The following is a 12,698-nucleotide window of genomic DNA, read 5'->3' as shown; positions in this document are numbered from 1 at the left end:
TGCAAAATATTCAATGAAGACAGGTAAGTTGAAATTTAATTTCGGGTTTTTTAACCCTAGCACAACCCACAACAGGAGTTATCTCAGGACACTTTCAAATAGAGTAGGATTAGACCACACTCCACACTTTAAAAGTCCCAAAAATTTCCCATGAGCACGCATTTAAATGGTGCGACAGTGGCACGGCAAAACTCGGACAGGCCCTGGCTCTGCCATTGCTGGATGGGACACAAAGACACTGATACAGATATACAGAAATATGATTCACAATAATTGTAGCAGTTGAATGATGAACAGTGGCAATTATAGTATCAATAAAGACAATAGAACTATGACGACCACTAATAGTTGTAGCAGTGCAGGGTGTAGCAGAGCGTCGAGCAGGTCCACAGCTGCAGCTAAAACCGCAATAATCACATAACTAGTTGGGTGTAAAACATCAATTCCATGACCATTCTTTGGCTGAGATGTTTTGATGATTGATTTGACATCTATGGACCTTTTATGAAAAAATAAGCCAACCGGACCCTCCCAAAAATGTGGGGATTTTTTGCTAGAGGGCCAAATCCAAGATGGCCGCCGGCTGCCATCTTGAAAAATTAACTTTTAAACCGGAGCACCCTAGAATCATGTATGAAGACACTTTTTCATACAAGATTTACATTGCAAAATCATTTTGACACAGAAATCCAACATGGCCACCATCTAGGAGAGTGAAAACAAATCTTTTGAATGGGAAGGCAAGACATTTTTTAGTAAACATTCTCTATAAAAGACGCCTTTTAAAATGTACTTTTAAAACCACATTGGATCATTTAGTGTATCACGTCACAGGGGTTGCTCTGAGTCTCGCATTGCCAGACCTATGTCATTTCCCCACTGGGAATTAATAAGAAAAAGTATAGGTATAACTATCAGGGCCGGTCCTTCCACACAACAGTCCCGGATGGGAGAAAAACATTCTCTGGTTTATTGGCATTTCTTTAAACCAATCACAATTGTCTTGAGCATTGCTAAGCTCTGGACGCAGCAAGCGTTGTTCTTCGCAATGGTCTTGGGAAGGAACTTGTTTGGAACATTTGCACCTAGCAAAAGAAAAAATAAAGTTAACTGTTCACACAATACAGTAACCTGAGCTATAATGGTAAATGAGCTGCATACATGGAAAAAAATAATTACCAGTGGATTTCCATGTGGATTTTGTCCATGACAAATAATCATCTACATGGTGGATGCTAGAGAAGGGGTGAGTTGGGTTCTTACATTTTTACCGCAAACACAATTTTGAAATTGTCAATTGACAAATCAAGAAATTGCTACGTATTGTAAATAATGTTTTACATGATGTCACACATCATGTACTGTGACAGTTTGTCTTTATCTGTTTTACATTTTCTTTATATGGTCATGGGATGCCAGCCAGGTCTCTCTCCTGACATCTAAGATAGTCTTAGTTGGTTAAAAATTTTTGTCAGTAGTAATTTGTTTGGATATAGATATAGATCAAACCACATTTAAAAATGTACACCCAATGATTTTTAGAATTTATACTGTTTATTGATCCCCAGTAGGGAAATTACAATTTACACTCTGTTTCTGTAAGTATCACTACACATAGGCCTGAAAAACACACACATGCTCAGGACCTATCCATGCACAAATGGAGAGATGTCAGAGTGAGTGGGCTGCCAGTGCTGGACCAGCGGTCTGAGCGGTTGGGGGGGCTACAGTGCCTTGCTCAAGAGCACCTGGCCGTGCCCAGGAGGTGGAATGCAGGAAGTGAGCTACCACTCCACATTCCTTACTTTGGTCCGTACGGGGACTTGAACCAAAAAAAAACCCGGTTCCCAACCCAGCTCGCTACGGACTGACCTACTGCCACCCCCACATCAAACATAATGATAAACCCAACAAAACACAAACATACAATTCAAGATTGAAATCAAAGGTTTCTATGTAAAAATTGTGTTTATATTAATAGCCATCTGTATGTATATTCATAGTACATATTCACCTGTAAATCTTGTTCACAATACTTGTTATCTATATATTATATTCATAGGACAAATCTATCTGTAAAATCCTGTTTATAAAGCATTCATTTCTATATTTATTCAGTACATATCCATCCTGCACTTATGAAACCATTGTACATCCTGCACTTACTGCTGTTGCACTTCTGGTTAGACCCAAACTGCATTTCGTTGCCTTGTACCTGTACATGTGTAATGACAATAAAGTTGAATCTAATCTAATCTAATGCCTTCATACCATTATCTGAAACTTTTACCTTACTATCAGTGACTTGGGAACAGAGATGGACTAATTTACTCAACCTTTCGGCACCCCCTCTTCATTTAGTGCTTAAAATTAAACTTAAAACGTGGTCCAACACTTTCATTTTAACTGCTATTTCAACAACTTTGCAGTTCCAGTTTGATTGCCACGTCAACTGTTTCACTATTTCAACTATTTCAAGTGTTTCAACTCCACATATTTCAGCCCTGGGCACATGAAGTTTCTTAAAGTGACCATATTATGAAAAAATAATTTTTCTGGGATTTGGGGTGTTATTTTGTGTCTCTGGTGCTTCCAGACGCATACATCTTGGGAAAAAACCTATCCATGCTGGTTTGAGTGAGATACAGGTTTCTGAATGTCCTCTGCCTTCAGTCTCCGGGTGAGCTGTTCAAAATCTGCACCGCTTTCTGTGTACCTCAGACGAGGTGGCTAACCGTAGCATGCTAGCACTAGCATGCTAGCTCGTTCTCAATGACGAAAAATATAGCTTAGTACATTTTAATGGTCTTAAAATGTATCTATTTTTCCTAATATAATAAAAAATAGATCTAGAATAATTAAAATATCTAATAAAATGGGAAGGTTGTCATTAATTTATATACCTGAAATTAGCTTCTGAAATGTAAGTCCTAATATTTAATTTTGTGTCAAGTAGGCTAAAGCTAATTGTCAATGTATTGGTTGGTAATTTAAACAATTTTAGAAACAAAAGAATGTAACATAAGTGTGTAGACAAGGTTTAATGCAAAACATTTTCTAACTTCAAGGACCCTCTGTGATCCAGTTTTAAATTATGGCATATCAGATATTACATCTTCCAAAATAAAAGTATTTTCCTTTGTAATTCTGAGTTCATACCATAGATGTATTATAAGAACGTTCACACATTTAATACATCATTTATAAAAAATAAAAAAGGCGGGACTTCCTATAGACCAACCAATGGTTACATAAGACACTGGATGTGCGTTGATTAAACTCGTCATTCCCGGCTACAGTGTCCAATAAAATTAATGAAAGTTCCTTTAGTCCCGCCTTTTAAAATTTTCAGCCAGTCAAAAACATTTCAGTTCAGTAAGGCTATATCCGATAGGCTAGAGAGTCGATGAATGAATGAGGCCTCTGTCAGACCAATGAGCGTTTAGGACGTAGACGCTGAGCTTATAAATGACAAGGTGACTGTCTACCCCAGCCTACATTCATTGACTGCCGCTGAGTGCGAGAGTAGATAATCCCGGACCCTCCGAAAGCCGAAACAGACCGGTAATATTTGCTTTTCATAGCTCCTACACTTACATGTACTTACCTTGGCATGCTATAAATGCATGTGCGTCTCACTTTTAAAAACCTCACGTGTGACTCGTCAGGAAACGCTTGTAAAGCTAACTGTCATTGCTAACATTCAGGCTCTAAATTAGCAAACTAGCTCGGCCCTACATGACTCCGTTCCTAGGAATGACTTCTAAGCTAATTGGTACGTGTTCTCTTGGTGTACCAATGTGACAGTCAATGGAGCAGTATTAACACTGTGGTGAAGTGCGTTCGACCAGACGTTGTGGCTGTTGTCCAAGCTCCGGGTCATACACCGAGCACAGCGCGGCCAAGCTGCCTAGATACTCTTGAATGTAAGATGTCTGACACTCTGGGCCTACCGTGGTCTGAATCAGTCCGCCGCCACAAGGACATCCCTGTCGGAGACCTTTGGTGTCATGTCGCCCCTTGTCATTGCACTACAGCACGGTAAAGGTTTATTGTAGCAGAGTGCACCGTGCCTGCTTTCCAGGCCGGATGTGACAGTAGGTTGCTCATTTTTGACCTTCAAGTCTGCAAACTGGTTAGCTTAGCAACTTAGCTTAGCTCCGGCGCTTCTGCTTGGACCGCAAACCAAGTCCATGTCTTAACAGGTGACACACTCCTGCGACCTAACCTTCCTTCTGGCCTTTCGAGTCTTCAAATTATAATGGGTTTTGCTAAAGTCTGGAATTTACCGAACCCCACATCTTGCAACACACCTTCCAAGCAGAAAAGTCTTCAAGGTTTCAGCTAATGGCGTCTGAAAGGGAATGGTAAAGCCATTCATTCTGCAGCATGTGTGGATATTTAGCGGTATGAGTTGATCCTTGCTGCAGTCTAAGCTTAAGATTAGCCTTATGTCTGAGCTGGCCAGGAGGAACAGACAGACTTGCTCTACTCTATTTACTCACTGCTATACTTGACCTTTGCATGTTATATTCTCCTAGGATTTGGGCCATTATGTTTTAAAATGATTGATTTTGCATGGAAGACTAACCTACCTAGGCTGAATTTATTTAAATTCCTTAAAGTCACTTGTATTGTATGTGTATTGCTCTCGTCTCATGCGTGACATTAAGATGAAGCTCAAAAATTGTAGATGATCAATTTCCACAAGCTGTAAATAGTTTAAACCAGTAAATTAAAATAATTTACCTGATCAGCTAGAAGTGATGTAGAGTGATGTAGAAGAAGTGCATGAGAAAACTGACTACAGATGTAAAATTTTTATTCTCTCGCCAGCTTCCAGTCATGTATGCCTGCGCCAAGTTTGTCACTTCTCCTGCTGTGGTAAGTCAGTTGTAATACTTTTAGGGAATTGTTTTTATATTATGACAATGTACAAGTACTTAAATAAGAATCAGCAGTTGTGCATGTATATTTAACAGTAATTTAGCTTAGATGTTTTGTGAATGTACTTTAATGAAGAAAGCATTAACCAAAACTTTGGAACTAAAAATGATCAAGTGGCATGACACAAAAGGCTAGATCAGTACTATCCTTGCATCCTTATTTATCTTCAAGGACACAGTTGACCCTGCAGTATGTGAGGCATCTCTACCATGGAGGTGATGTGGAGGGCAAAGTTCCATTTTTACATTGGATACTCTGCTGGATACTATGTTCTGTCTATCCTGCTAGACGGAGTGCAAGTTGGGTAGTCATAATGTAGTTCTATGGGTGAGCTCAAAGGGAAATTGATGCGGAAATGCTAGAATTTTCCATCAGTCTCATTCACTGGTTTGCTAAATTGGTAACGATGGGCCAATTATAGCCACAGATTATGGGATGGAATGCAGAAACTGATACAAAATCTCTACAGATTTACAGATCCATGACTCTCAATGTGTGTGTATCTGTAGATGCAACAGTGTGTATTTCATCATTTGAATTGTATTAATTAATGATTTAAGTATAATTGTTAGACTCAAAGGAAAGTTTCTTTTTCATTGTATTAAAAGACTCTGGTGTGTTAAAGCTGTTATGGAGATTAATACAATTTTTGACTAACGTATACTTAAGAATATTATGGTTTATTAAATGTGTTTAGTGTAATTAATTTGGTAGTTAATCACAACCTTGCCTTAAACCAATTATCTTGACATACTTCATAAGTCTCAGTTGACATATTGCACTATTTTCAACCCCAGGGAGGGCTCAAATAGTTGATTTTAAATTTCCATTTTTAAGCATGCGATATACCTTGTTAAATTTCCACAAATAACACAATTTAATGTAATTCCATTACAGCCTTTAACTTCAGTATGTAGTAAACATGAAATGTTTTTTGGTCTTGCAATAGAAAATGTATGACACATGGAAGTGTTTTAAAAGTTTTTCTTTTGTCTGTAGCTGCGTGGAGGGTCCAGAGTCCTCGCCCGGCCAGTCTCGGTCTCCCTCTTCAACAGACCTGAAGCCACAGTGGAGCAGCAGGTCAGTCCTTTGCCAGTCAATGATTCTTCACCTAATTGTGCTCAAATGGCTTTTGCCTTGTCAACACACACCTTAAAAATACTGGGATGTACATAGGGATGACCAATAGTTATCACTATTGCAGTGTCTTATACAGATTCTAACTAAATAGCTGTGGTGTAAAAGGATGCTGCACAATTAAGCAACATATCAATTAACACATATAAAGTGGTTTACTAATGGTTCCCAGCATCACAATTTGTCTGCCATTTTACCATTGTGTTTCTTTTAGTGGAATTGGTATCACAATTTTGATGCATGTTTGCACTCCCCACAGCTAGTTTCACTGCAGTATGTCAAATTCCACTGTGGTACATACAAGGTACTATTATAGCATATGTGTTACATTAGAATTAATTAATGTGGATGCATTAGAATTATATAAATGGCATTAAAATCAGGTAAGCTCTTGCCTGATGCAGCAGGGGCATGTACTGAAGTATTTATTTTTTTTTCTCTTCTCTCTACCTCCTCACTCAGGCCCTGTTGCCAGTCAGCCAATCCACAGTCCTGACCCGCTCCTTCCAGACCAGTGCTGTGTCCAGGGACATCGACACTGCCGCCAAGTTTATTGGTGCTGGTGCTGCCACAGTGGGTGTGGCCGGCTCAGGGGCTGGAATTGGAACAGTGTTCGGCAGCCTTATCATTGGCTATGCCAGGTAAGGTTTTTAACTGATCAGCCATTTGGAGGACTTTCTCCACTAAGCCCTCATGCGTTGCTCAGTGTTAACTGTGACAATCCATGATATCCCTTTATTAATCTTTTAAGAACAGTTACTTGAGAGGTAATATGTGACACTTTTATTTTTTTTATTTTTATTTTTTTTTTAAAACCTTTCTGAACTTTTACCTGAGATGCTGGTCATGTTTACATGGGACATCCCATATTCCTGCACCAATTCTGCAATTACGGACATATTGCATGGTCCCTTCAAGCTATTCAGATAAGAACTAGATTTTTAATCTAGCAGAAAATTAAAAATGCTGACCGAACTAGTGTGTGCCCTGTAAACGTAGCCTCAGAACCAGAGGAATCTGCCTAGTTCATGCTTGTTCTGGCAGAGACGTCTCGCAGACTGGCCTTTGGACATAACTGGCGTTCTCCATCTGGCACAACTTGCCAGACTCCAGAAACCCAGGTTAAACTAGGCAGTTTAGGTCAAATACTAATCAATATTGTTACTATATTGCATATTTCTCACCTCAAAAGTTTTCAAAAACACATTTTAGTGTACCGTTAAGGTGTCATTTTGGGTTTGTGGCTAGGCCTCTTTTTTTAATTTTATTTTTTCATTATTCCTGTTTAAAAATCGACCAAGCACCGTGTGCGCAGGCCAACTGGCCGGCCATCCTTTCTTGAGCTTTCTTTCAAACAAAAAGCAAGTTGGCTGTTGGAATTGGGTAAATACACTGATTGACTCACATGACACCATTGCATTAATATTATTAGGGAGGGGTCTTGAGACCCCATTCTATTAAAGATCCAATTTCAATAAATCAAAAAGGGTGAGCTTATTGATACTGCTTTTGAGAGTAGTGGATGATACGTTATGTCTCAAGATGAGTCATGTCATTAAAATCAAATCACTGGTGCACAAACGTACTGTACACCGATTGTCTGAAGTTAATGAATTCAAGTAAATTGCCTGCCAACTACTTTTATACTAGACAAAGAATGGAATTTATTTGCTATGTTACTTCAATGGCTAAATGTGGTGTGGCAACATTTTATGAAAAGCGCCTCAGCCTTGCGCATAAATAAAAAATGCAGTACCTTCGCTTGTCAAGTTGCAACTCTGCAAACTCACACTACGTTTTTGAGACAATCCTCCACCAAAGGTATGCATGAGTGCACACCACTTTGTAGTAGCAAGTCTCATTGTTGACAAAAATAAAAATGCTTTACAGTTGCACATTTCACACAAATATGCCACTTAAAGTAGATAAGTGCACAAACCAGAAATTATTTATGACGTAAACGGGGTTCTTGCAGGGTCTTAAAGTAAAATTCTGAGCTTTAAAATTTAAGGCCTTAAAACCTCTTTAAAATGGCCTGATTTTCATCCCATATCTCAACTTTAATTTAGTCGGGTTCTAAAAAGGTTGCAGCAGAAAGTATAGTGGTAGCCTACAAGCTCTGCTCTAGAGCAGAACTCTGCTCTCAAAACATAGGTTCAATGTTTTGTAGTTCTTTCTGGAGGAAAATGGTGTTTGTGCGTACGTGGTGGTTAAAAAATACAAATCCTGTGCTGAATGCAATACCTGCCCTCTAAATATGACTGTCTAAGCCTGATAAAGTTTGGCTAAGGCCAGGCCTACGTGTGGAAAAAATTAACTTACTAATGTGGGCTAATTCAAAACTGACCTGAGCATTGCGCCAGATGCACCGGAGGACCGAGACAATAAGTAAACGGGCCTCTCCGACCGGTACGGGAGTTGAACTGAGTGGAGGATGTGCGGAATGTGTCGGTGCCTGGCTAGCCGCTCTGCACCTTCCCATAAAGCTCAAGTTAACCGGCTAACGGCTTATTAGCTAGCCAAGCACCGAGCAGTAACCTCTGCAAAGATTGGATCTGTGAGCGCATTAATCCGCTTGGTGTACGTCTTATAACAAACGGAGAAAGCAGCAGCCACCGGCAGGTAACGTTAAAGGATGTCTGCTACGCTTGAATTTCCCCTTTGGACCAATAGTTTCTATCTAGCAGAGCTGCAAGTAAACGCTGAACGGCTTTCAATGTTAAACACTGCTGCAGGTATTCATGCACTACTAGGGATTTACTGAGGTGGAAGACTTGATCAGATCATACATTGCAGTAAAAGTAGTTGCAGAGTTACAAATTACTTGTTAATTATAAGTTCTGCAATCAACTCTTTAATAGTACAAAAGTATTATCAAAAATACTTAAAGTACCAAAAGTAAAAGTGCATTTTAGTAGGTTATATTATAATCCAATAAATTGTATTAAATATGAATAAAAAATTTAGTCCACTAGAGAACTGTTAAGGCACCAGTGCCGTGTTGGTGTCATGACTTATTGTAACTGACATGTATTGTGCGTGCATGTCAGATGTACTGCGTATTGAAGCTGCACATGCCTGGCTCATCTTGTATGAGGCTAATGGCATTTTGTATTAATGACATGAAACTAGGTTTAGGCATTGGACCGCTAAAGCGCCTTGTTTATTTCTTTTAGCTTGGCTCATTTGGTCTAGGGTGGGGTATGGTTTGAATTTTTTCTTTTCTTTTCACTGATGTTAAAATTATACTTAAAATTATTTTTGTATTGGTGGTTTCAGTACCTATCCCTGGTGATTTCACTTGGACTTTAAATGTGTTCATACAAACCACTGACCCTGTTGTGATAACATTTTGAATACATGAGTGAAGAACTGAAGATTTGTGTCCACCCTGTGGAAAAGTGTTGCAAATGCCTGTTTGTTTTGGTGGTAGTTAAATGAACATTCAATTGGCTGTACTTGACTGTGCACCTCTGTGCCCTTCTCCACAGGAACCCCTCCCTGAAGCAGCAGCTCTTCTCCTACGCCATCCTAGGGTTTGCCCTGTCTGAGGCTATGGGTCTCTTCTGTCTGATGGTGGCTTTTCTCATCCTCTTCGCCATGTAAACCTGGATCTGCACACAGCTCCTCTCCCTTCACGTACCCAGTCTTTCCTGTCTTCCTCCCTTCCATCAGGAGGGGGGGTTTCCAGAACAGGAACTCTGAATGAGCTGAAAGTCCATTCTATTCTGAAAAACATAAATGGAAATAATATTTACATCTGAGGTTTACAAGCCTCCAATCCTACATTTTTATGTTCCTGCGCTTATTTTTGTTTTTCGAAAATTTATGTAAGACCTCACTTATGTTAAAATCTGTCCAAAATAAATGGTTGGGATAACTAAAACCGTCTGCGGTGTTTTAAATCATTGTAATTGCTAAGAAAATGTTGCATATGTACTGTGAAAAATAAAACTGGTAGTCTTTCAAGAGGTGTTAATGTGTGTCGTAACGACATACAAATGTCTTTGTGTGCCAGTTATTGCAGCTGACAGATGTAGTTACTATTTTTAGAGAACTAAAATGTTGTACTAAAGTCAACTCTACTGAAATGGTTAAGGTTTTAAATGTCTTACATGTGGTCACACTTTGGTTTACATGTTTTGGATGTTCTATCCTATTTTACAGTTTGGTAAAACTTTTCCTTATGCTATGAGAAACATTTATGTAGTAATGAAACTTGACTAGCTGAGGTTTAATCATTCTAAAGCTAATTCAATTTCAATACTTTGGTTTTACCAGATTTTGTCAGTTTATTAGCTTCTCCACCACGTTGAGGTGGTGACCCTGTGGAGAAGTACCAAAGATTCCCAAGAGTAATGCTGTCTGCAGTTTAGCCCCTAGTAGGTCACCCATGAGTTAATGCTCACATCGCCGTGCCTCTGAATGCCCCAATCGCCAATTCATTGCGCTTACCTGTCCAAGCCCATGCTAGGTTAGATGATGCTCCTCAGGTGTGTCTGGCTAGCATTAAGCAACCCAAAAATCACCACACTCTAAAGGATAAGAATAAGTGTTCTTGAGGATGCAAACAATGACATCATTGCCAACACCAAACAGATCAACTGGCAATGTAATTCAAATGCCTATCATGTGCCTCACAAAACGGGTCCTCTTCTCAGAACTGTTCTTGCTGGTAGGTGAACACTTGGTCAGACCAAGTGTTTTAATGTTGTCAATCATAACTAACTCATAAGAGAATTAACTGCATCAATAATGGTGCTACTGACATGTTTTACCTGTCAGGTATGTTATGTAAATTTGTGGGTGTTACATTCAGGACAGAAGGGGATTAAGGCCACTTGAAAAATGTATTTGAGTTGACATTCTCTGAATTCGGACATTATTTTGGGGCATTTTAGGCCTTTATTTAAATAGGACAACTGAAGACATGAGAGGGAAACGACATGCAGCAAAGGGCCGCAGGGTGGAGTCTAACCCGCGTAAAAGCACAGTATTGAGGATTTTTGGCAGTACACTTTTTGCAAGACCCAAAGGGATGGAGGAGTTTTACTTTGAAGTTCCCACCGGATATCCCGTGTGTTCGTTTCAGTGCAGTTTAACTATGAGTTTAACTGGTGAGAAATCAGATCCCGAAGTTGCCTTATGGTAAAGGAGTGATGGGTATGTCGTCGGTTCGAAACCCAATATTCTGACACTATATTCTTTTAAACCGATAACACCCGGAGAGTAAGCGACTTCATAAACCGTAGCAAGGCGGGTGAGGTCATTTTTCTGACGACTTTATACTCTTGTACTTTGTTGAAGGCCTGGGGGAAAACATAACGTTAAGCTAACGATAGGTAGCCACCATGTCGTGGGAAGAAATGCCTTGTTTTCTGGCCTCGGCTCCGTGCTCGCCTCTACGCCGTTCTCATGTTCTCTGATTCCACTGGACAACAAACAAGCAGAGGTAACTTCGCACTCAGCTGTCAATGCAGCTAGCTAACTGTTAGCATTATAATTTAGTCAACACCAACGGTTTTACTCTAGTTTGTTAGCTTGCGAGCCATGGCGGACAGCTTTGGTGAGCACTCCGGCGGCGGAGCCCTTGGCTTAGGCGTAACCGGACAGGGCAATGGATCTTCTTTGCTGCCGACTTTGGCCAATTCTCTGCCGGGGGGACACTCGGCAGCCAGCGGTGCTCACTCCAGCTCTAACCCGGCCTCCCCTCCTCCCGCAGCAGTCGCACAGAGTGGCCTAACCGCTCTGGTGGGCCCTATGTCCAATGTCACTGCTACCCCAGCTGCTTTTGGAAATACATTCACCCCCGGCTCCTTGCCGCAGGTCGTGGCCATGTCTCCGACCGTACACGCCTCCTCGCCTCTCTCCGGTGTAGGGCTAGGGGTCGGTGGGGTGGCAGGAGCGGGCCTTCTGTCCCAAATCCACGCCACTTCCTGGGATCCGACCCTCAGTACGGACTGGGACAACGAGAAGGCTTCCCAGCAGTGCATTCTGAGGATAAAGAGGTAATGGAAACATTTGTTTTCTCAGATACATGTTTTCAGGTTAGAAGCAACGACGTGAGTAAAATCGAAAGTTAAAGTTTTTCCAGAAAGTTCTGCTCTCACGGGAAACCTTTAGGTCACAAATGAAGGGGAATTACCAGAAACCTCAGCATTAAACCACCTGAATCCTCTGTCTTTTTAGACAATAACGTTAAGCGGACCACACTAATTTTAGCTTGGTTTAACACACGTTTCTCCCTAATCAGTAAAACGTTAGTAAAGAGTCAGTTCACCCAAACTACAAAAAATACACATTTCACTTAGCCTACCCCTTATGGATACTGGCCAACTAGTTAGATAGTTTGAGATTTCATACAATGAGTAGAACTTAATTTGTGCTCGAAGCATTGACAATTTACTGCAACAAAAACTTGACAGTGTATTGTGTGTGCATTGTTGCAAGTAATACAGAGTTCTCTTTGGACAGTTTTTATTGGAACTAATTTCTTCCTAAAAATAGCCCCCATAAAAATAGTTTATTGCAAGGTTGTCACCCGACTGATATCTCTGAAAGATCTCTATGTAAGATGCTGTCATTTCAGGGACCTCATTTGTCCCCCCCCCCCC

General features: G+C 40.3%; 2 protein-coding genes across 2 annotated transcripts in view; both read left to right on the top strand.

The window, feature by feature from the left end:
* Positions 1-3,367: 3,367 nt before the first annotated feature.
* atp5mc1 (ATP synthase membrane subunit c locus 1) lies at positions 3,368-9,970 on the top strand. Its single transcript, XM_032537307.1, has 5 exons — positions 3,368-3,564; positions 4,837-4,884; positions 5,947-6,027; positions 6,547-6,725; positions 9,576-9,970. The coding sequence occupies exons 2-5, from the start codon at positions 4,846-4,848 to the stop codon at positions 9,688-9,690; spliced, it is 414 nt and encodes a 137-aa protein (XP_032393198.1). The 5' UTR covers positions 3,368-3,564; positions 4,837-4,845; the 3' UTR covers positions 9,691-9,970.
* Positions 9,971-11,150: 1,180 nt separating this feature from the next.
* The window catches only part of ube2z (ubiquitin-conjugating enzyme E2Z), a 9,841-nt gene continuing 8,293 nt past the window's right edge, over positions 11,151-12,698 (top strand). Inside the window, exon 1 of the mRNA XM_032537295.1 lies at positions 11,151-12,092. Coding sequence (XP_032393186.1) covers positions 11,635-12,092 — 458 coding nt within the window. The 5' untranslated portion in view covers positions 11,151-11,634. The remainder of the gene's footprint in view (positions 12,093-12,698) is intronic.

Source organism: Etheostoma spectabile, chromosome 15 (genome assembly GCF_008692095.1).
Source record: "Etheostoma spectabile isolate EspeVRDwgs_2016 chromosome 15, UIUC_Espe_1.0, whole genome shotgun sequence".
NCBI lineage: Eukaryota > Metazoa > Chordata > Actinopteri > Perciformes > Percidae > Etheostoma > Etheostoma spectabile.
Note: the sequence above shows the minus strand (reverse complement) of the source record. Positions and strands in the feature narration are given on the sequence as shown.

Bases quoted from the DNA above. Each gene is read 5' to 3' on its own strand.
- atp5mc1 (XM_032537307.1), top strand. From the start codon at position 4,846: ATGTATGCCTGCGCCAAGTTTGTCACTTCTCCTGCTGTG. The intron at 4,885-5,946 runs GTAAGTCAGTTG...TTTTGTCTGTAG, and splicing joins TTGTCACTTCTCCTGCTGTG to CTGCGTGGAGGGTCCAGAGT. The intron at 6,028-6,546 runs GTCAGTCCTTTG...CTCCTCACTCAG, and splicing joins AAGCCACAGTGGAGCAGCAG to GCCCTGTTGCCAGTCAGCCA.